This window comes from Corvus kubaryi, unplaced genomic scaffold (genome assembly GCF_017639235.1).
Source record: "Corvus kubaryi isolate FWS band 111438036 unplaced genomic scaffold, C.kubaryi_AGA036_p1.0 76, whole genome shotgun sequence".
Classification (NCBI taxonomy): domain Eukaryota; kingdom Metazoa; phylum Chordata; class Aves; order Passeriformes; family Corvidae; genus Corvus; species Corvus kubaryi.
In genome coordinates this window covers 10,589,002-10,612,272 of record NW_024582063.1, presented here as the reverse complement: position 1 = coordinate 10,612,272, position 23,271 = coordinate 10,589,002, and the positions used below count along the sequence as shown (strand labels likewise).

Here is a 23,271-nt window from a genome sequence, read left to right as displayed (position 1 = left end):
GCACACATAATATTCTTTGACGCGTACAATTCCACAGCTATCCTTCCAGGAAGAGCATGCACCACTTCATACCACAGCTTGAATAGCATACAGACACATTATGAAAAAGATACTATTATTCAGCCTTGTTTTCACCCTGTCCCTTTCTCTATTTTTTGTTCTATTGCTAGCAGAACCTGAGGGACATACTATTTTCCCCTTGCAAAGGAAGTAAAAATTTTATTCTTCCAATCTACAAGTGCTTATGTTACAAGAAATCCCTTTAAGTCCCAGGAAACCCATGGAGGTTTACAGTCTCATGACTGGATTCTCCCCAGTACATGTTCAGGCAGGTTCTGATACTACAACAGCAGTGTGTGGATGTGATGAAACACATTTTCCATCAGTCTGTCATGGAGAACTCCCTTTGGATTTCCTTAATCCTATTACAGCCTGCTCACACTTATGGATGTCCAGCTACATCACTTAATGAGGAGGGTTACAGGAGGCTCCCAGGAAGCAAAAAGCAGATAAAATACTATCACATGCACGATTTCAAGGACCACTGAGCCTTATTTTCTGCACATTTGCCCTTGCAAACCTCAAAACAATGACAAAGTCTCGGATTTTAAGTTTCAAGAAAGACAACTTTACCAGCTTTCGGCATCCGGGTTGTGTTCTGCAGGTACTCCCCACTCTTATACAGGCTCAAAACTCTCTCCAGCTGAGCAGCTGTCTCATCTATTCCCCAGTGAAGTTCTCCTTTAAAAGTAGAGCAAAAGAATGACTTAGATGAGGAGCATCCTGCACAGGGCAAAACAAGGTTTCATTTGAACGAAGCCCTGAGCATGGGAGCCCCGTGGTGCCCTGCTCCGTGGCAGGGTTGTGACATGGGCAGGAAATCCCTGAGTTCCTACAAGTCCAGTTTCACACCTGACATGACCCAGGCATTCCAGAGGCTGGCTTGTCCAGCTGGTAGCCCCAGGCCTGCAGGCAGAAAACACTGAGGAGAACTCCCCACAAGGGATCAAGGTCAGCCAATACAGGGAACTCCAAAGCTTTGCTTGCTCATTAGCTATAGCCCAGCATCAATCATTTCCCCCTTGGATGCACACTGGGGCAAGGCACTGAAAAACCCTCAAATCAGTTTTACAGCCACCTACTCTTGTCTCAAAGGCACTACCCTGGTAATCAGTAAAGATCTATGGAAATGTCATTTGTGCCTCTGGCTTCTCTGCCACTGGTATCATTGATAATGAGAAATTATCCTGGGTTTTACCATAAAAATTTCCCTTTTCAGGGACAGAAGTTCTTCCAGACCCCCCAAGAAATTGTGTTCTGATGCAGTTCACCTCAGTGCTGAGGTGTCAGGATGAAACAAATACCTCTATGAAGCCTAGATAAAATCTAAAATTGGGATTTTTCTGGTGTATGAGCCCATTCTTGCCTTCTTGATACGGGAGCAATTTTATCCTGGATAGAAAAACAATCTGGTTCTATTGCAGTGAGCACAAGAGCTGCACCCTCCCCTCCCAAACATGACAGTTACACTAAAAAAGCAAATGCTTGGCATTGCCATGTTTATTGTGATTACCTGTTGCATTGACTATCTTATCCAGTAATGGTCTCAGTGAGGATGGAGCACTGTGTGGAAGAAGATAGGTAAAAAAAAACCTGCAATAGAAAAGTAACCAATATTGAATTTTTTTTTTTTTTCCAAGAGTTTACAAATGTCTGGTAACTCCTGAACATCATAAGGAATAAAATTCCTATTGCTTATATGCCACTGACCTATTCAGGAAATATAATGGTATTCTATACTCAAATAAATACATAGCTGAGACTATTCACACAGCTGTCTGGCATACCCAGACCACGCTGCTACATACAAGGCTGCCTTGTACCTACACGTAAACGTTCCATTAATACAGCAATTTGCTGTGAAGCCCCATGGATTGTGACTATTTGCAAAGCTGTCTGTACTTCAACAAACTAAAAGGATGCCATCAACCCTGTAAGTCTTGGGCTTCATTATTTTTCAAACCTTGAAAGTTCATAAATTAAATTTCTGCCCATTTCTAATAAATGAAATCACTATTTTCTTTACTATGCTTTTCTTAGACTTTCAAATTAATTGCCAGGAGCAAGCCACCTTCTATTGTTTTAATGGTTCTGGAATAGAGAATGTCCTCTCTGTTCCTATCATTTATCTATATTCAAGTTGCATTCTTGTAGGTATTCATTGATGGATGTAGAGACACAGAATGGGTGAGGTTGGAAAGCACCACTGGAAGTCAGCTAGTCCAGCCTCCCTGCTCAAGCAGGATCCCCTAGAACACTTTACTCAGGATTGTGTCCACACAGCTTCTGAATATCTACAGAGAAGGGGATTCCACAACTCCATTTTAATAAGTTTAATTGCAGAAGAAAAAACAATATGCCATTATCACCTCTTGAAGTACATTTAATTTTCATATTCTTCCTTTAGAGATCTATTACTCTGCCAATACTACTACCTACTGCAACAAACTCAGCATCACAGAAACCTAAGATGGAGATGAGCAGGTCAGGATCTGACAATATAAACAGAACTATTGGACATAAATATTAGCTAATGAAAAGAACAGGAACACAACTGGGATATTCCCCTGCTTCTCATCTAACTTGCAAAGTAAATAATTTTTCATATACAGAGACCACATTGTCAAATGGAAACCCTAGGGACTCATGCTCAGGAGGGAGACCAGCAGATGCTTTACATAAGTGCAAATTAGAAAATTCAGTTACTGATACCAAAAATTGATCAAAGATGCAGGTATTATTGAGCTAACACTCTACTTACACAGTGAATATTTCTTTGAGAATGTAACTCCCTTCTTCATCCCCAACAAAAATAGTGTTTATGATTTTCCCAAGTGGGATAATCCACAGGTAGGTTTTCTTAAGGATGAGTATGGAACAGACAATATAAATACATACAGAAATCTGAAGAGTACCATAACATTGTAACAAATAATTTGTCTGGTAAGTTTTACCTCACTGGTTTTGGTTAGAGATTATCCCTAAAGCAGAGTCCAACTGATTGTGAATAGTTCTTTGTAAAAATTCAGTAGCTGTCACTAAATTTGCTCAATGCTGGCTGGTAGCAAGTCACGGAGGTTATTGTTTTTCCATAGCTACAGGGCTACAGAAACATATGACTGTTCTACTGCAAACACCCACATGTGAAATCCTGACATGTACAGACACTGGAGTCTGCACAACTTAATTGCAGAACATTTGTTACTCATCGATTCCAGGGCCAGTGGCATCCTCTGTGATCTACGCAACACAGAATGTCAGATCCTTTTACATTCGTTCCTACAAATTGTTTCTTTTTGAGAACTATCTGATCCTAATTTAAGAATTCTCAGTGATGGAGAATTCATCTCAGCCATTGGTTAACAGTTCAAAATATTAGTTATGTTTACTTTCAAAACTGTCCAGTGCTTTGAAAACTGTTCCCCCAAATATTTGGAGGAAAACACAGTGAGACACATTTGTGACAGGATGTAACCACCTGAAAGTCAAGATGGGCCAGTTCTTGTAGAGGTTTCTCCCAAATGTTTTCTCTCCTTTAATTATTTACCTCATAAAGAAACCAGCTAGATAGATTTAAGTATGCTTTCAAGGCTAGGGTGTGCTATGTTTTAAAATTACAAGGGGTCTATGTGCTGTTTGACTTATTGCTGCTTTTGACTTCTATCTAACAGCATCAGAGGGCAACCTCTAAGCCACAGCAACAGAGCGCACCTATGAAAATAACAAATTTAGCAGCCTATCCCTAATGAAGTGAGGATTTCACCTTCCAAGACAAGTGCATAGGGTTTGTTGTAACACCTTAGCACGGGTGGTCACAGCCTCCCACACCATGAATCCACTGTTCAACAGAACCCCACTGTCTCTATGGGATTAAGGCAAAGCAGGGGCTGAGAACACTGGGGCACTGTGCATGAAATAGGCAATACTAAAAACTGTATTAGAAAAAGACCACTTCCTCCAGTGTGACCAGCAACCTGCCACAAGCCCACCACACCACAGACATGTCCCCACTTACGACCGAGACAGATGAGTGCCTATTAAAGGTTTCTTACCCAGAAACAGCAAAACAGTCTTAACCAAAAGCTAGCAAGCTAAGCAAGATCTTTAAGCCAAGCAAATGGAAATGGAAAATCTTGCAGGACACACTAAATACTGCGCCGCACAACTGCAGATGGCTGTCATGTGGCGCAGCCCATTTCAGTGTGGTCAGGTAATGTGACACACATGCTGGTGAGCGCTCTGCGACCAAAGCAGAAGGCTCTCTTTGGAGCAGCCTCTCCTCGCTGTGGTCTGGAAGGCAGTGAATGGCATGGTACTTGAAAGGGAAGCCTAAGAAATGAGCACACCATTATGGCACTGCTCTGAGATCTGCATCCTCCTATCTGGATCACCCAAGGCGGGCCGCCTGTCCCAGCAGCACACATCAGACGGAGTGGCAATGGCAGGATGAGCACGGCACTGAGCATCTGCTACTGGCTCCCTGGAAAGCAGTGATGTGGCTCCCCCAGCATCCAACAAAGCCCTGCGGGGGAGTGATGGCTGATGGGGGACTGCCAAGACCACAAACACAAAGCCAACACCCAGAGCGACCCAGCTGTAAATCTGGAGACACCTTTAGAATCAAATTTGGAAGATGGCTGCAATAGCTGAACACTTCCTTCAGAATGGCCAACTGGTCCAGCATGGCCCACCAGCCACGTGTCCCCCACTGTGGGCACGGCACTGGGAGCGAGTCCCCCAGCACCTGCTCACACAGACCAGGGGCTGGGCGGGGAGGGTGTAAAGACCACCCCTTGTTTAAAAGGTTTGGGCTTAGACCCAGATTGTCAGCAACTAAGGGTGGTTCTGGCAGCCCCAGGGCTGTTTTCACCCTACCATGGCGGGCTCCAGCAAGGCAGGGAGCATTGAGCCAGAGGGCAAGATATGAACTGAGCTCTAACTCTGCCTCTGAAGCAAGCCCTTTGCTCAGCTGGCGGTGCAAAACACATGATGACCCCTCTTAACTCACACCAAAGTGCTGCTGGAATTGTCTCACCACAGAGCTTGTGGGCCCCCAGCTCCGCAGGTGCTTCTGCTTCACTCCTACGAAAATCTCTACTTGAGTGAAGGATTCAGTGGGCTTCAACCAACACAGAATTAGACTGAGTGGTAAATCACAGTCAGAGTATGCAAAACACTTCAGAAGTTACAGATGCCATGTATTTTCACAAATGAAACAATAATTCATGGCTTCACTTCTCCTGGGTTTTGGCTCTGAGACCGCATGTGCTCATTGATGTGAATAACTATAAAGGATGCTGGAGCTCTAGGCCCACTCTTAATTCTCTACTATTTTATCTGATCACAGACCTGTAGGCATTGTAGAGATTCCTCTTTTCGTTCATGCTCTGACACCGTCCCTCAACCGAGCAGGGCAGGGTGAAGTTCCTCGCAGGGAATTCCATGAAGCAGTCACTGTTACTAGTGCAAGAGCTCTCCTCAATGCTGGCATCATCCAGATCTGTCACCTTCAGCTCCCCATCCACGATCACAAACTGGCGAGGGCGAAAATCCAGTAATGTCACCGAGCCAAGAGGAGAGTGAGCCAAATAATGCAGAAGCCGAACTAAGCTGAGACATATCTGAAACACAAAAACATGGCTACCTCACATTACTTTCTCAGTGCAAAGTATACAACAAATCCACTTTAGCTGAAGATATGTTCATAAATGTATGACTTAATATAAGCATTATAACTTACCCTCAAAACTGAATGTTGCAACCAAGGTATTTTTCACAGGATTAACATAGCTGATTGTAAAATCCTGAGAGACTTGAAATAACAGTAAGTTTCTTTACAAGTGCTTTCCCACACTACTCTTGAAGCAGGGCTCATTGTTGCTATTCTTACTTTTAACAGAAATAAAAGCATTAACTTTTAATAACACATTACACACAGGCGTTGACCACACAGTCTGATCCTGCTCTTTTACAAACTCCAGGTCTGGAAATTTTGGCTGGACCGCCCTGCACCCGTGCCTGGAGCTCCAACTGCAGACAGTGTCTATATTGCCTCTGTACTGATCCTGTCTCTTGACTGTTTTTATAATTTTTTTCCATTGTTTCCTCTGAAGTTTTCCCTTTTCCAGGGCAGAAGGAAGCAAATTCCCAGGAAGAAGAGCTCCCCAGGTCCTCTGTAACTCTTCACCATGCCTCAAGGTAAGTGCATTTGTCTGTCTGCCTTAGTGGGTCTGCCTTGGTGGATCCTCATGCACCACTTTGGGCCTGAGGTGGGAGCTCTGTGCTGATGTTTCACTTTTCCACTGGAAGTTAGAAACTTGAGTAACTCTTACTAGACAGCAACCCAGATGAACACTGAATTCAGCCCCCTTACCAAAGTCCTGTTTTCAATTTATGCATTCCTTCAGAGTCCACTATGTAACCTATTAATCCAAATGTAGCAGTAATGCGAACACAGTTAAATACTGGAATTTTTATTTTATATATTAAATAAATGACAGGTCTTGTTCAGTTTAGCAGGCTTTTTACTGTTTATATATAATCTTTGTTTTCTATTAAAATACAATGTTAAGGGCATGTGCATTGAAGTAGTCAAATCCAAATTCAATCTTGGGGCATAAACAATACACTCAAGGGTGCACCTCAAGGCATACTTGATAAGAAAGCTGAGCATAGCTGAAGTTATCCTTCACAGACCCTCCACTTGTGAGACATTAGAACCGTCTCATGCTTCTACATAATCCTTCTCCTGGTTGACAAGAATATTTTTCTCCTAGTTACAGGATACCATAGTTCACATGGAGATGTTTGTAGGTGGTGATAGGCCTGGTTATGGGATGCTAAACTTGACCACCCTTACCTCCCCTCAAAGGACATAGAACGCATGTGTGTGTTATCCCACAATATACAGTAGAGAAAAAGCACATCCAGCCCAAGCTAGCCTCTAATATAGGTATCTTCAAATGCCAACAAACCCAGAATTTAGCTTGAACAAACCCACAGGTTGTCATCCAGAATTATTGTCTTTTCTTAAATGCCAAAAAGCCCCTGCTCCTGCACCGGCAACCTCTGTGAGCAGCCCCAACAGCCTCTGCCCTGCAGACCTGCTGCAGGCTGGGACTGCAAATACCCCCTTACAACAAGCTTTAAGCACACAGATAAAGGCTTTGCTCTGTGTCACACACCTCTGGCTTACTCAGCTTACTGCTGAGTCCCTCCACACAAGGAAATTATCATTTGTAGGAATAACCCCATGGATTTATGCAGTCATTTTCAGGACTGGATCACAAACAAGTCTCACATATCAAGAAGACAAAATTTTATTTCCTTGCTTTCTGTGTTAGTTGCATCCTAGACAAACTAATGAGCATGACATTATTTAAGGCTTCATTACAGTGATCACAGGAATGTTTCACCTGTAATTCTAACTCTGTGAACCAGCTCAGCATCTTCATCTAAATCTCCTTTATCTCCCTTTGCAACTGCTCGCTCAGAAACATCCACACTGGAAGGGAACTTCTCTGTTCATTACCCATAATCTAACATATCTCTTGGTCATTTATTTTGTACATAATTGCTGTCACAGTACATTATTTGCATTCCCTGGATGAGATGAGCTAAAGGCAGGTGGTCCTGTGTTTTGGGAACCCTGCTGAGTACCTCCACTGCTTATCAAGACTGCACTTCTTTCAGGAAAAGGGAGCTAAAGCTTAGTGCAGGTAACACACTTGCTGCAGCTGTATGAGTAAAATAAACTCTGTCAGAGAACATTCCTGGGCACAGAAACTTAATCCCACTTGCACACTGGCTAGCATGGTCTCTGGCCGGGTCTGACCAGGACCGAGGCTGTTCTCCCGCACCGTCCCCAGGCACAGTTCTGTCCCCAGGCACGATCCCAAAGGCAGCATGGCCTGGGGACTGTTTCCAACAGGAATCCTGCTTGCAGCCTTCAGAGAGTGCAGGAATGCAACAGCACAGCCCTGGGCTGCACCTTGCTCTTTCGACTCAGAGCTCACTCAGGCGCACTTTTAATTTTCTGGCACAGATGTAGTCAAGCAATCCAAAGTGTTTCAGATGGAAACTCCTGCTGCCTTTCAACGTCCTAGGGACCTAACCTCAGACAACAACACATCCCCATATACACCAAGTGAGACAGCACTGTCTTGATCAAAGCATTGATGCAGTCTGGCTTCATTTTGGACAAATTAAGTGTGACCTTTGTGCTCCTGGTAAACTGCCAGTGCGGTGGACAAACTGGGTTTGAGATTTGTGTACATTTGTTTCACTCTTTCCCCAGGAAAAAATGAACAGAGCAGGAAGCAGTAGAAAACAATTATAAAACAAACCTATGATAAGGATCAGGAGAGAAATGTAACATCCTTCTATTGTTTAAATCCCAGTTGCAGAGCACAATGCCAAAAATCCTGGGCCTCAAGCTTTAACAAGTAAGAAATGTTTCAAGATATCATGTAAAAACCATATAACTGGTTACAATTAGATAACATCAACAGACAAAATAACACAGTATCTTAAACACTACCGAAGGGGAGTGCTAAATACTGCTTCTAAACCAAGATGTAATCATATGCAAAACAAACATTTAATCAATGTGAATTGTGCTGAAGAGTACACAACCCCTGCTTCATAACATTATTTATTTCTCACTCTCCTAAAAGTCCTTATAAAACAGTTGTTACTCACCCGAAACCTGTCTTCCCAGGAAGTCTGTAAAAGCTGAATCATCTCTAAAGGCGAGCCCAGTTCAGTGATGGTTGTCAGGGTGTCTGGGATGTCATTGCTGTCTTGGTAGCAGTAGCCGTAGAGCTGAAAACAATCACAACCACACAACGTCAGTGTAATGCACCTTGGCATGTGGGTTCCCAAAGGAGGCTCTGAGCAGGTTTTCTGGCAGCAATTGTGACCCTGCAGGGAACCCACGCTGGAACAGCCTGGTCCTGGAGGACTGTGTCCAGTGCAAGCAACCCACTCTGGAGCAGTTAATGAAGAACTGTAACCCGTGGGAAGGACTCAACACCGGAGTGCTCATGTAGGACTGTCTCCTATGGGAGGGACCCCACACTGGAGCAGGGGAAGACTCTCAGGAGTCCTCCCCTGAGGAGCAAAGAGAAACAACATATGATGAACTGACCACAACCCTCATTCCCATCCCCTTGCACTGCTCAGGAAAGGAGGCAGGGAAATCCAGAGTGAAGTGGAGCCCAGGAAGGAGTGGGGCAAGGTGCTTTTAAGATTTGGTTCTATCTTTCATTACTCTACTATGATTTGATAAAACTAAATTAATTTTTCCCCAAGTCAAGTGTTTTGCCCATGACAGTAATTACTGAGTGATCTCTCCTGGTCCTTATCTCTACCACAAGCCTTTTGTTGTATTTTCTCTCCCCTCTCCAGCTGAGGAGAGGAGTGAGAGAACAGCTTTGGTGGGTACCTGGCACCCAGACAGGGCAAACCCATGACAAATGTATAAGACAAAAAATAACAATAATAGTAACAATAATTTAAAATATCTATGAATGCAGAAACAGAAAATTATCTGAGGAAAGGTAATTTAGCCTATGCGATACCTGACTAAATAATACTGATTTTATGCTTAAAAAACTGTAAAATAGTTTTAATGACATTTTCCATAGGACTTCTGTTTGTGCCTTGAGTGGTAATGTGTATTTCAATGACACAGCACCTTGAAAAGCAATTGAAAAGCCAACATTTATCTTTCCCCAGCCAGAAACTGCCTCTCACTATACTTGATGAATTTCTGTGTACAGTATCATTAAAGCAGGGCAAATACTCGAAAATACTATTTGCCAGTAGCTTCTACAATTTAAAAGCATTTAAATGGCAATTTCAGCCATACTCCAGCTTCTTCTTTTATTTGCTTTCCAAGGATATTTGAATGATTTCCACTTGCACAAATAATTGCACAAGAAGAATATTTAAAGACTGTGGAGGAGAGATTGTCTTGCTTTATATGGAGTGGGACAATGTCTGACAGGCTGGGGGACAGGCTTTTATGAACTCCCTGCCAAGGCCTGGCAGAGAGGATGTTAAATGAGCCAGATAAGGATCTGATCACAACTTTCCAGCCAGAACAGCATGCACATGAAATAAAATTAAATGTAATCTCTGCCCCCAGTCAAATAAAACATACAGTAAAAGGGTCAGTGTGAAAATGCAGCATTAAAAAAATGCCCTGCTGCTATTCCTCTACTGCCTTGCCCTGAGCAATTTGATTTTTCAAACCTCTTTTCATTTTAAAAAGCTCAGGGAAGGGGGTTCCTCCGTGCTGAGGGCACTTGGATATGGCCCTGCAGAGGAAGTCAGGCTCGGGCAGCCCAGAACAGGGACTGATCCCAAATCATGAGGAAAGCAGAGTGCCATGGCCAGAGGGAGCAGCTGAGGCTGCACACAGCCCCTGCAAGCAGATCCCAGCATTCAGCACATTCTTACAGCTTGTGACCTCCCCAGGCAGAAAAGCAAAGACCAGGCTAAAGTCAGCAAATACTGGATTTGTTATGAACCATGCTGCTAGTTTTGACTGTAGCTGTCTACATTTAAAGGAAAAAAGGGTGCCAAAAAATGTAAAAGAAGTAAACAATTTTTCTTTTTGGTGTAAAAACAGCACTGTGTTTCAAAACAGCTGCTTAAACACGGACATTAACCTAAACAAAAAAAAAGAGCTAGAAGATTTTATTTTAAAACATGCCAAAAAGAGGATTCGTGATAGATGCCGAAATGAACATTTGAAGTAGGAAAACCGACCTTTGTCTTTGCTGCCACAACCATGCCAAACATATCAACAGCAATAATTTCTCCATCTAGAGCCGTTCAGACCAGACTTGGGTTTGTTCCTTATCCATGACACCATTTTTGTGCAGTTTAATGCCAGGAGTTAAATCTTAGAGGATCACATCAGCACAACTGTTTAAGCTATCCATGCTAACCAAAAGTAAAATTAAATGAAAATATTTACTACAATATATATTATTTTCTCAGGGAAGGTTGGATTCTGCAGTCCTTACCAGCTACTTCCCACCTCTCATCTGTGGACTAAGGAGACAGGATGAAGCTCGGCAGGTTTGAAAACCCTCACTTCTGATTGTCAAAATCTAGCATCTGTTTCTGTATCATCTGCAGAATTCAGCTCTTGTCTTTAGCACAGTAATACTATCCACTGGGAAAAAAGCTGTAAGGGAAATTAGCAAGCAATCCAGACTGGGAAATGACAGTATTGCAGTAACTGTTGGTTCACAGTAACACTGAATACAAAAAAAGGTATCAGTCTCCATCAGACATTGTCAACATTTGTGAAAACAACTCCAGGAATAGAAACACAGAAGACGAACAACAATTATCCATTCCTTCTGATTATACAAAACATACATATATTTACACAAAAAATATTGAAAAATTAATCTCACTGTCTATTTATGTGCATATGAACACACGAGTAAAAATTAAGTAAGTACCTCTTTGTGTCTATCTCAATCCATGAATGTCAATAGTAATAATAACAAGTTAGGTTTGCTTCCAGAGAGCTGGAACTTTGCTCTTAAGTCTTTCATTTTAGTGCCCAGTTTGTACCTTGGCAAAAGTCTTCACTGCCCAAGTATCTGACTACACCTGTAACCTAACCTGAGCTCTTTACTGATTTTACTTAAGTGAAACCTCTCCAGATACAGTGTTACTGCATAATTATATAGAGTTATAAAAGCACCAAAGTCTGATATATAAAGGATTTATTGGGCCGCATTTATACTTTTCTAAATGAACTCCTGAAACTAAATGCAAAAATGCACATGTAATTACATGGCCATATTTGTATGTGCAATTACCATGATTACAAACTGGGCAAGTCCCAACAGCCAGTTAAGCATCTGAAATGGCTACATTCATCTCCTCCTGATGAACCACCACCCAGCACACAGATGTTACAAAACACAGAGTATATATAGATGAAAAACATTCCCAGGCAGCAATACTGAGGCCTTTCGTTTAAAAAGCTGACTTATACAACACAAGAAACAAGTACAAGAGTACTACCCAAACCACTTTTTTTTCAACTTCCTTTTGTTTTCATCCAATCCATTTTAAGGTCAGAAATGAGACAGAACGGTTTGTATTCCCAGACAGTGAAGTAAGAAACAGATAGCTGGTGCATACACTAACAAGAAAAATAACCACACGGGGGAACTGAATATAGCTGGAAGCAAAAGATGAGCCAAAATATCTCCTCTATCTGAAATTCTATTAGGTTGGACATCATTCTCAGTGTCACAAAGCTACACTTCAGACATATTGAAGGGTGATGGTTTTCATACGCTTTTTCAGTATGGTTCCAATTAAATGAATGGAAAGAAATACAGCCCCACATCTTTTTGCTCTCTCGAGTCACTGCATTTAAATGCCACCCCAATATATTTTTGTGTAGAATCTAATAGCAAACAGTCACGACACTGGGATGCCTTTCTGTCTGTTTAGAAAAATGTATGCCAGATATGAAATGTTGACCTGTTCTCACATCATGTGCCATAATTCATTTCTTTCGGGCAGCCCCGTTTACCAAATTATTCCCTCACCGATTTTCTCGGTCGTAAAGGCTCAGTCCTGCATTAGTCTTTCTGCACCCAAAATTCCCACTGACTCCCAACAGTTCTTAGGCATGCTGGACTTACAGGGTCGGCCCCTGTGAAAGTTATATTGCATTGTACGAGCCCGTGTCCCTACAGCCAGCCAGTTCACCTCCCTTTACAATTCCCTTTTACTACAAATTATGGGGACAGAGGTGCCCCTTTCAGAGGAGCTGGGGCAGCAGGGGAGGGCAAAAGCAGAGGTCAGCCTCTACACAAAAGCCAACAAGCTTACTGAATAAAAACGCAAAATAAAGAAGCTTATTAAGCTGTCATCAGCAGGGTAAGTCTGGGCGAACGATAAGCCCTCCTGCTTTGGGGTAGACACCCTGGCTGGACTTGCAGAAAAATAATGTCAAATCAGAACCATTGCCAAAGTGTTACATTTCCTTTATGGAGGTTGTTCAGTCACAAACAGGAGGACCCACCTTTTCCAGACAGGTCTCCAGCCACTTTCCCCAACTGGGGCTCTGCTGGCTCAGCTCAGCTCTGCTGCCAGGCAGTGGCAGGATTGCTGGAGGGCAAAATGCCCCTGTACAGATCATACCATTTCCCTAAAAATTACAACACATCATTAATATTTTTCTTTCTCTACCACCACAAAAACTGGCATTTCCCCCCTTTTTTTCTTTAACATGAGATTTCTGTGAGTCCAGGAACATGAACTTCAAGCACACTGTTACCAGCTGTAATGTAAGTGACAGGCTCAACTGCATTACACCAGAAGTAAATTTCAGAAACCTAACTCTCTTCTCTTTTAATTTGGATGGCTATTCTCATTTAAATGTGACTACAGTGGAACCCAACTGCTGCCCACAATAGAAAAGTGCAATTAAATACAGACTCACACGTATGAAGAGTGACAGTAGTCAACACCTGACACAGCCTTTCTTTTCAGAAATACACAGACACAGAGTTGCTTAATCAAAACTGGTTTTGTCAAGATTGTATTTTGCAGCATTTTGGTGCCTGGGGGAAGTAAAAAGCTCCTACTGGCCTTTTGATGAGCCATTTGCTTGAGCTCCTATGTTTCAAAACCAGAACAGCGTCTTTGAGAAGCTCTTGCTATTTTATTGCTAAGTTAATGTCATATTTTTAGGCAACCAGCCCTTGGATTCACCTTCCATCCTTGAAGCACTCAGACAGTCCATCTCTGCAAGAGCAGAAATCCCCAGCACAGCCTGATACAGCTACGATTTACCAATACCTGATGTGAGACATTTCTATCACTTTAAGATTTGTTAATCACTTGTGTTTTAAAAATTTCTCTTCACTGCAGACGGTATATACATATATAAATACACATACACACAAGCACATATATATATATGGTTCTTTAATATATGACATACATGTATATGGCTGTTCTGATATCTAATGTATACACACAATATTTGCATTTATATTTTAAAATGTTTTATATATTTTTTAAAATATATACTAAAATATTTTTACAGATTGCCCATCAGCTCAAAAGCATGTGCAAACCTGTAACATGCAGGGAACCTGGAAAAATGCAAGGACCTCAATGCCTAAACTTACTACAGATCAATCCAATGCCAGCTTTCCTCCTACAGAGTGTATTGAGATGGCACATGAGAAGTAAATTGATTTTCTGCCATTGAAATCTAGCAATCAAGCCCTGCAAAGTGCTGAGTTTCACTGGAAAAAGACTCACACAGAGCATCCCCAGCACCCCAGAACCTTTTGAGAGTGGGACCCAAACTGTGTGCTGACAGCTGTGAGGCAGGATTTTGTCTGCTGATGGATATTGGAACCGAGAGCAAGCAGTGGCTAATTCAAGTATTAAACCCTAAATTCACAGTCCTGCCTAGGTTTTATTTATAAATGTATTATTATGATTAGCACTAAACTCCAGGAGAACTAAAAGGCACGAGAATCTCATTCCTGGCACTGTTACAAAACATGTTACTAAACATTTTCATTAATAAAAAAATTGGAATGTAGTACTGAGAAACAGACATTATGTGTATTTACCCATATCTGTAGCTACATCCATAAAGGTCCACAGATATCTCCATATATTTTAGAGGTATATGTGTGTATACATATCCATACATACCTGCTGCTCTGACACATATTATGTTGGCTATAATCTTATGATTTAGTAACATTATCTCCCTTCCACTCTCCCTGCTTTTCTTATAATCTGAAGTGGAAAATTCTTCTACTAAAAACATTTACAGCACTTTGAATTTGCATTGCACTGCACAAGCTCAAGGCCCAACCCTGCAAATATTTAGTCACACAAGCAGCCTGGTCTTGTAAAGTCTTCCAGTGAAGACAAATAGATCACTCATACAACCATGATTTCAATGGAAACAGGCTGATATCATTGGAGGCATAGTTCATTATCTTGTAAATAGCCAGATCAGAAGCTCCCCTGACCTCCATCCCCAGCCACTGGCATTCAGTTCCACTGCACCACAAGTTTAACCCTTTGTCATGACATGATTTTGCACTACAAAACTGTCAAATAACCTCTGTGCATCACATGATCAGAAAAGCTTGTCTTGGATTCATTACAATAAGTCCATCTGTATAATTTTTCTTTCTTAGGTATGAGTCATATAATTTTGAACTTTATCATGGCAAGCTTTAAAATAATTTTGGAGTCTATCTGCAGCTGCACAGTCCAAGAAAAAGGCAAGTCTTTCCAAACTAAGTTGTTCCAAATTTGGCCTAAAACAATATAAAATACCCATGTTTGGTGCCTATTACCTAAACTGAGAAGTTCAGCTGAGTGTGATGAAAAACAACAAGTCCTTTAAAATTAGTCTAGAGTCAATATTAGTATTAGCACAGTGCCTGTGAGAACTAGTTCTTGTCAGCTTTTTCATGGCCATCACTCAAATGAAAAATGGCAACAGAGTTAGATGTCATGGGGCATCTACCTGAACCCCCAGATGACTGTATTGGTGCAAAAATCCATAAAAAACATCTTTTAAAAAGCCCAGCTTGCATATTTGACACAGATACTTCACAAACCAGGCCTGCAACACTTCCAAACACAGCCCGAGCTGATGCCTGAATCCACCAACGCTGTGTCCCTGCAGAGAGCAGAAAGGCAGAGGAGCAGAGCGATGTCTGCTGGCATCTCCTTCCAGGGGTCCTCTCCTCCTCCCTGGCCATCCACCACATCCCTGCCTGCCCCTCCAGAACATGGCTGCAACTAGAAGACAGAGCATGTGCAAAAGGGCCACAATGATCTGATTCAGGGATAGGCTTGGATAGAGTTTTTCAGCTGTTCAGTTGGAAGGGACAGGAAATGATCATCTAGTCCATCTTCCTGACCATTTCAGGGCTGACTAAAAGTTAAAGGATGTTACTGAGGGCATTGTTCAAGTGCTTCCTTCACAATGATGGGCTTGGGGCATTGACCACCTCTCGAGGAAGCCTGTTCCAGTGTTTGACCACTCTTCCTAATGTCAGGTCTCAATCTTCCCTAGTGCAGCTTTGAACAATTCCCATGTGTCTTATCAATGGATACCAGGGAGAAAAGATTTACCTAGCTATCCCACACTGGGGGGCAGGAGGAATGAAAGGATAAGTTATAAAACCCATGTGCTTCCCCTTGCAATTCTGGCCTGGTCATAACTAATTCCAGGCCAGGATATTGACGGCCCAGAATGACCTTGTTCATTCATTGTTGCTCCCATGAAAAAAGGCAAGCAGCAAGGGAGAACTTGATCATACCCACAGCATCCTGTGGTGACCACTGATCTCTCCAAGCCACTGAGCAGAAGAAGCAGTGCTGGGCTCTCCTCAAAGAAACTGGATGGGGTTGCAAGTCGTCAACTCCCATAAAGGTGGCAGAAATTCAAACCAGTCATCTGGAATGATTTATGTGGTACATAAAACTGAGAAGCAACCATAGAAATCATTCAACAAATGACTGGGATTAGTTTTATGAATGCTACTTTCAAAAGGAGGGACAATGTAGCCCTTCTAACTTATGTGATGACATGTGCCTTATGGAAAACCATTCCTGCCAGCAGCTTTGCAAGTTGAACACCCTCTGCCATCCCAAGGAATTCAATGGGAAAAAAATACTATTTGGTGACTTCAGCATCAGGATGTGCAGCTTGCCTTCCAGGGACAGGAACAGTTAAGAGTGGGTTTGCAACTGTATCAGCTCTGTGCTTCCAGCAGCTCTGGAGTTCTTGTTAACAGATCCTTTCTTCACTCTTAAAAGTGCAGGATAACATCTGGGCCTTTTGGGAAGCAGTCTCACAATAAAGAAGCACTTTGTGTAATTCTTCTTTCCTCGCCAAACCGCATCTGTCTGCTCCCCCTGCCCTTCTCCACTCCAGCCCGAGCTCCTTGGGGCTGTGGGGACATCTGTTAGCAGCAGCGGGCTGTCTCTGCCGAGCCATCAGTAGGTGGCACTGCCTGCTTTTTTCTCTCGCCACATCAATGTCCATCCCCAACACCTTGTGCCGACCGCCACAAACCATCTCAAATATGAGACTCAGATGCCTCACCTCCTTCAAGGTGCACCTACAGTAATGTCAAGCAATGGACTGACTGGGACAAAGATGCAGCTCCATCACTGCTCCCCAGGCAGTGGTGGTGGTAGCAATTTCCAGAGGGAGGAGGTGGCCAGCAAGAGGTGCCAACCTGCCCTGCCACTGACAAGATATGGCAGGCTCATCTGTCTGGGAGCTGAGGTTCCTCTGATCCCAACACCAGTGAAACAGCCAGTATCAGCCTGCTCTTGCACCATGTGGTGGCCTCTTTCATCTTTAACAAACCTGCCCCAAGAGCAGCTCAACTGAGGTAATTTAGGAAAACATTAGTAAACACTCCCAGCCTAACATGACCTTCCTAATGCAGCAATCCTGCAGGTGGGGTGCATAGGCAGAGCCCATCCAGCCCCAGCCCCAGCCTCAAAGGTTAATTCTTATTAGGCACTTGGTTTTGAAAGGTTTGATCCCCAAGAGCTGGGAACCTCTGCTGCCCCGCCCAAAAATTAAGAATGACAAATTCTCCATATAGACACCTACCAGCTGCTATCAGCAATTGCAGCACTTTTCTCCTGTCAGTAGTTCCCAAAGTTCTGATGGCCAAACTCTAGCCAGACACAGATAAGACTTGTTGCTGGGAGTCCTGCACCACTGCCACGATTAAAGGGACTCAATGCCCACCCGCTGGCAAAAGGGAAGAGGTCCCTGAGTAGCTGTTTCCACTGTAGCACAACCTCCCCTTCCCCCCTGCCTTCTGTGAAAACAACAGTGGATTCCTGCAAAAAGGATGGTGAAGGAGTCGATACATTCCCTATGCAAATGAGTTTACACTGGAAATTAATTGTATATTGACTTTCTTCAGACTTGGAAAGATTGTCTACTTCCACCTGGAATAAGCAGACCTATACAAAGCTTTATTATTTTAATTGTCACATTAAAATTAAAACTGCCCTATCCTGTTGGCTATGCATATGTATAGGGAAACCATCAGGGAAAAAAAATCTCTTAATTATCACATGTAAAGGAAAGAAAATCCTGTTTAAAAATAGGTATTTAAAAATATTGTGATCGGCTAGCACATTTTAAGTCTACTTGTCAACAGCAAATGATGTATTATTTGCAGTCTATTTTAATCGATTAATTTTGCAAGACACAAATATTCTCCCTGTAATCGTGACCATCTTAAAAAAATCAGCTACAAATACAGTAGAGCTAACTGAACCAATTCAGACAGAAACTGCTTTGATGTTTGGATGGTGACTTTTCTAGTGTGGATGCCATCTCAGTATTTCATCTACACGTTCTAACTTTACACTAAAGCTAAATAAGCCAAATGAACCGGCCTTGTCTGGGCAGCCAGCAAGTCACTGGTGCTGTTAGCAGCTAGCGTCTTCCGTCAGCTTCACACAAAGCCAACCCTTTTCCCTGAGCTTTTGTGTGTGTTTTTAGGAAAGCGGTAGCTCCTTCTTAAATGAATCATTGTGAGCTCACACTGGAAGTGCTGATAAATATCTGTCACAGAACTAAACTTACACTTTTCCAAACGTCTGCAGTTTCAGACCTTCCCTCCCTTCTCTTCAGCAATGCAAACGAAGAAAGAATGGCACCACCCTTAATTCTGATACTCCAGAGCTATAATTACATTATTACACTAAATCAAACATTGCCTTTGTGTCACTACAATTGTGCTCGTTGTTTGAAATTAACTGCAAATGGTTTGATTTTCTTTTCTTCCTCCAATATGGGCAGGGAGGAATTAAAGCACACTAAATCATCTTCCCCACTAAAATGCACAGAAAGCCAGGATTCAGACAGCAGCATTTGAACTCTGCAAGAAAAGAAATCGCAGCACGGAGTGAAAGGAAGAGATCGGGCACCGCGTTTGACACACAGCGACTGCAAAGCAATTAGCGGGCCGCTAAATCCTCTGTTACAATAAATCAGTGACCCAGTTCCCCCTCTTCCTCGGTGCCCTTCATTATAAAATCAACTTTAATGAACTACCCCTCTCTTCTCCACTCCAAAGCAAATATATTTCCACTGCAGCCTGCACCTGCCCTTCCCAGCGGCTGCCGCCCCAGGGAGCCTCGGGCAGCCTCAGACGGCGGGGGCAAGGGGGGGCGATGGCCCAGCGCTGGCCCTTCGTGCAAGTGACGGGCAGAGCATGGAAATAAAAACAGGAAGGAAAGTTGCCTTCGGCTCAGCATTGCCTAATGCGAAACCAGTCTCCCTCTTGCTGGTTTTCCGTGTTTCTTTTGCTAGACTTGATTCTCTACATCTGCCAGAGCTGACACATCTGGCTCCTTCCCCGGGCGGAGGGCACGGTGGATATGTCAGCATGTTGTCTGAAGGCACTGGTACTTTCTGGAAAGAGCTCTTTCCCCCTCTATCATATATTGTACAACAATCAAGTCTTTTTAAAAGGATGGCTTAAAAAAAAGGAAAAAAAAAAAAGCTGATTTTGACAAGAGACAGGCCAGAATGAGAACTGCTGAGACAGTAAAGAACAAGCCTGTTATCTTACAAACTACACTTCAGGCTGTCAGCTGCCAGAGATTTACAGGAAAACCCCCTTTCCTAGGACTGGACCGACACGAAACTTTATTTTCAGCAGAAGAAACTCATGAATGCGCTCCCTGCCACCAGTCCCTGACCGGGGCCGGGGATGCTCGGGAGCGGCCGGGAGGGTTCCAGCTGAGGCCGGGCGGCTGCCGGCCGCCTGCGTGGATGCGTCCCCGGGGTCGCTCCGTGCCACGCCCGCGGCGTGGGGAGGCGGAGGAAGAGCTCCCGCTCGCCTCAAGCGGCCCCGCTTCGCCTCCAGCCGCGGGCGGCCGCCGGAGGGGCGACCCGCTGGGTGCCGCCGCCCTGCCCAGTCCCTCCCGGTTCCCCCGCCTGCCCCAGCCGGGGCTGCCCGCCAGCCCTGCCCTCCCCCGGCACGGCAGGGTGACAGGAGGGTGGCACGTCCTTCCTGCTATTTATAGCAGCCGGCTCGTATTTGGGTATGCCGGGAGCCGCCGGGGTGCGGGGGGAAGGAGCGAAACCGAGGTAAGAAGCAAAGGCAGGAAAGCTCCCGGCCCTCGCTGGCCCAGATGCGGTGTCGTGCCTTTGGCATCTGTAACCAGTGCGGTCCTCCTGCTCCAATGGGAGCTGAAGCGCCTGTCAAAAGCCAGAGGAGGGAGGAGACGCTGGCTTTTGAACTGATTCCTCTGCCTCGGCAGCAAACTCCGGACAGTGAATTCTATGCCCTGGACCGGCTTCTGCTGAAAACAAGTTAAAAATCATGAAGCCAGCCGATCCTGTCCTGAGATTTTAACAGAGGCATAATCAATATATTTCATGTTCACCGGTGCCCATTTTCCACACCGGCTGTACGACTCCTGCATGACACCAGAGACTTGCTGGTGGCCCACGGCGCTGTCCCGACAGTGTCCAGATAGCTCCTGTCAGGTCGATATTTACCGCCTCCTTTCAAGGTAATGCCTTATCACACGTTTGGCCCTCACTGAGGCCGCAGCACCCTGGCCCCGTGCGCCCCTACAGCGCAGTGTGTTCAACAACCAAGGGGGGTGACGGCCGGGGGGGGCGGGGGTCTCCTCTCCGGGCCTGGCAGCACCGCTGGGGCTTATACAGCAGGAGGCCAGGCAAGAAAACACAATGACAAAATCGGAACGAATCTGAAAACGTGTGTCTGATTTAAGTGTAATCTGTTTTTAAATGGGGTGGCATGTAAATATGAAGCCCTAACTGACAGGTGGGATTTTTGCCCATGAGAGCATTTTCCCAGCACGGAGGCTGGGCGTGTTTCTCCTGGCGCTGGTGGAAGTGCCTGCTCATCCTCCAGCTGCTCCTGCCCCGGCTCCCCCGCCATGGGACACCCCGCATCTCGCTTGCACTTCCCCCTTCAGAGTCCACGTGACATCCCGGCCCGGAGAAGTGAATTACTGTGGTTCCTTCACAGCATCCCGGAGCGGAGAAGTCAATAACTGCGGCTCCTCCAAGGTGGGGGAGAGCGGGGCGCCGGGCAACTTCGGCAGAGCTGCCAGAGGACCCCCCGCCCGCACCTGCGGGGACAGACAGCGCACCCCCCTTCCTTTTTGTGAAGGGGACGGTTCCAAATTAATGCCAAATTAATCCTTCCAGAGAAGAAAACTACGCACAAGTAACACGGGAAAGAAACGCTACTGCCTACCAAAATGACTCAGCTTTAAAAAACACATGCTTCAAGTTCAACCTGGCCAACTCGTTCACACTGAGAAAAAAATAAACAAACAAAAAAAAATCTTGGGGGGAAAACAAAATCCTCTCAGAGCTTTCCTGCTGTCAATGCAACCAGTAACGATGGCTGCACCCAAGCAGGGCTTTTCCAAAAAGAATTCATCACAGAGTAAGAGGAGCAACTAATATTCTTCCTAGGAGCACAGGTTTTTGTGGTTTGCAAGATGATGTTCTCCCTATGCATTATAGTTAGACCTGGCCTCACAGAGCAGAGCATGGAAGACGGAAGGGAAGGAAGGGAAGGAAGGTTAATATCTATTTTCTTGTCGTGGGTAAATCATGACTAGCCTTTCTTTGAACAGTATATGAAACTCGAGAGCTTTGATCGCTGGGATCTGAAGTTCTCGTGGGGGAGCTGGTACTCCTGCTGCAGCTGCTAAAGAAGAAACACAAAACTCCTTTACCCGGTTCAGTTCAAAAAGCACCTACTGTGAGACCGTCTGGTCTAACGTTCATTTTTTATTCTACTGCAACGCTCATGCTATGCGAAACGCAATAGGAATTTCCATACCAGCATTTACATCCAAATGGACCCGCTGAGATTCATGCTGATGTGTAACAGCCCTACAATGCAGCCCCTTCTGGCAAGTGCCGCGGTGCCGGCGCACCGGCCAGCAGGACTCCCACCCGGCCTGTCCTGGGTGAGCCCCCCTGGGCTGACCCGTGTGCCGGGGCTGCGCGGATCCAGCTGAGCCCGCCGGGAGTCCCAGCAGAGGCTGCCAGCGGTGACCCCGCCGCCGCCTTCCTCCGGGAGCCAGCGGCGCTTGCATTCAGGCCGGCCTTTATTTCCCGCATTCGGGGAGTGCTTTTGGATTTCCGAGTCCTTCCTCAGCCTCTCCCTCGCCCCCTTGCTCACCTCAGTATTCATTTTGTTTACGAGGAAGAGGGATCAGAGCGCGAGCCGCCGGGCCGGCCGCCGCGGGAGGATGCCGGGCAGGAGGGGGAACGCGCCGCATCCCGCACCGCTCCCGGCCGCGCCCCGGGCCCGGCGTGCCCCGCCGGGGCGATTCATTTGTCGCCGGGGGGTAAGCACCGCCGCTGCCAGCGGGAAGCGCCCATCGATGCGCCTTCCCGCGGACACGCGATGGGGAGAGGAGGTACGGAGCGGCCGTGCCAGGGACATCTGCTTCGGCGACCGCCACCCCCACCGCGCCTGCCGAAGGGGGTGCGGCTACCCACGGAACAGGGGACGGGGGTGTGTGCGCGAACTCCCGGGAGCTCCGCGGCACGGTCCCGGCCCGCTCCCCGCGCACACCGTGACCGGCGGCGGTAGCTCCGACAGGTTGCCCGCAGCGGGACAGAGAAAGCCGGGGAACAGCAGCGCGACCCACCCGCCCCGGCGGGGCTCCGCGGCCGCACCCGCGTACCTGCAGGACGTTGGCGTGGCGCAGCCGCTGCAGCAGGATCATCTCTTTGACGATCTTGTAGGCGGCCAGGCGGTAGCAGTCCCCCAGGGCGGAGAATTGCCGCACGCAGTGGGCGATGTCGTGCCCGCCGAAGTCCACCGCCTTCAGGGCCACGGCTAGCGTGCGGTTGAGAACCGCCTTGTAGACCGCCTTGGTGTACCCCGAGCCCAGGTACTGCACGCCGCTGACATCGCGGATGTCGCGGCAGCCCAGCAGCGGCGGCTCCAGCGAGAGTTCGGCCGAGGCGCCGGCCCACGGCCCCGCCGCCGCTCGGCCCCGCGGCCCCGGCTGCTCCGCCGAGGTGCGCGGCGGCGCCAGGTCCATCAGGCGCCGCTCCCGCGGCCGCAGCGGCCGCCGCCCCGCCACCGCACCCCGGTGAGATCGGAAGAGCAGCAGATA

At 45.7% G+C, this 23,271-nt stretch overlaps 1 protein-coding gene across 1 annotated transcript in view; it reads right to left on the bottom strand.

The window, feature by feature from the left end:
* The window catches only part of PKDCC (protein kinase domain containing, cytoplasmic), a 36,285-nt gene that overhangs the window by 11,984 nt on the left and 1,030 nt on the right, over nt 1-23,271 (bottom strand). Inside the window, exons 2-6 of the mRNA XM_042051651.1 lie at nt 22,834-23,230; nt 8,761-8,883; nt 5,410-5,681; nt 1,574-1,653; nt 634-741 (exon numbers count right to left, since the gene is read on the bottom strand). Of these exons, the coding sequence (XP_041907585.1) occupies nt 634-741; nt 1,574-1,653; nt 5,410-5,681; nt 8,761-8,883; nt 22,834-23,230 (980 nt within the window). The remainder of the gene's footprint in view (nt 1-633; nt 742-1,573; nt 1,654-5,409; nt 5,682-8,760; nt 8,884-22,833; nt 23,231-23,271) is intronic.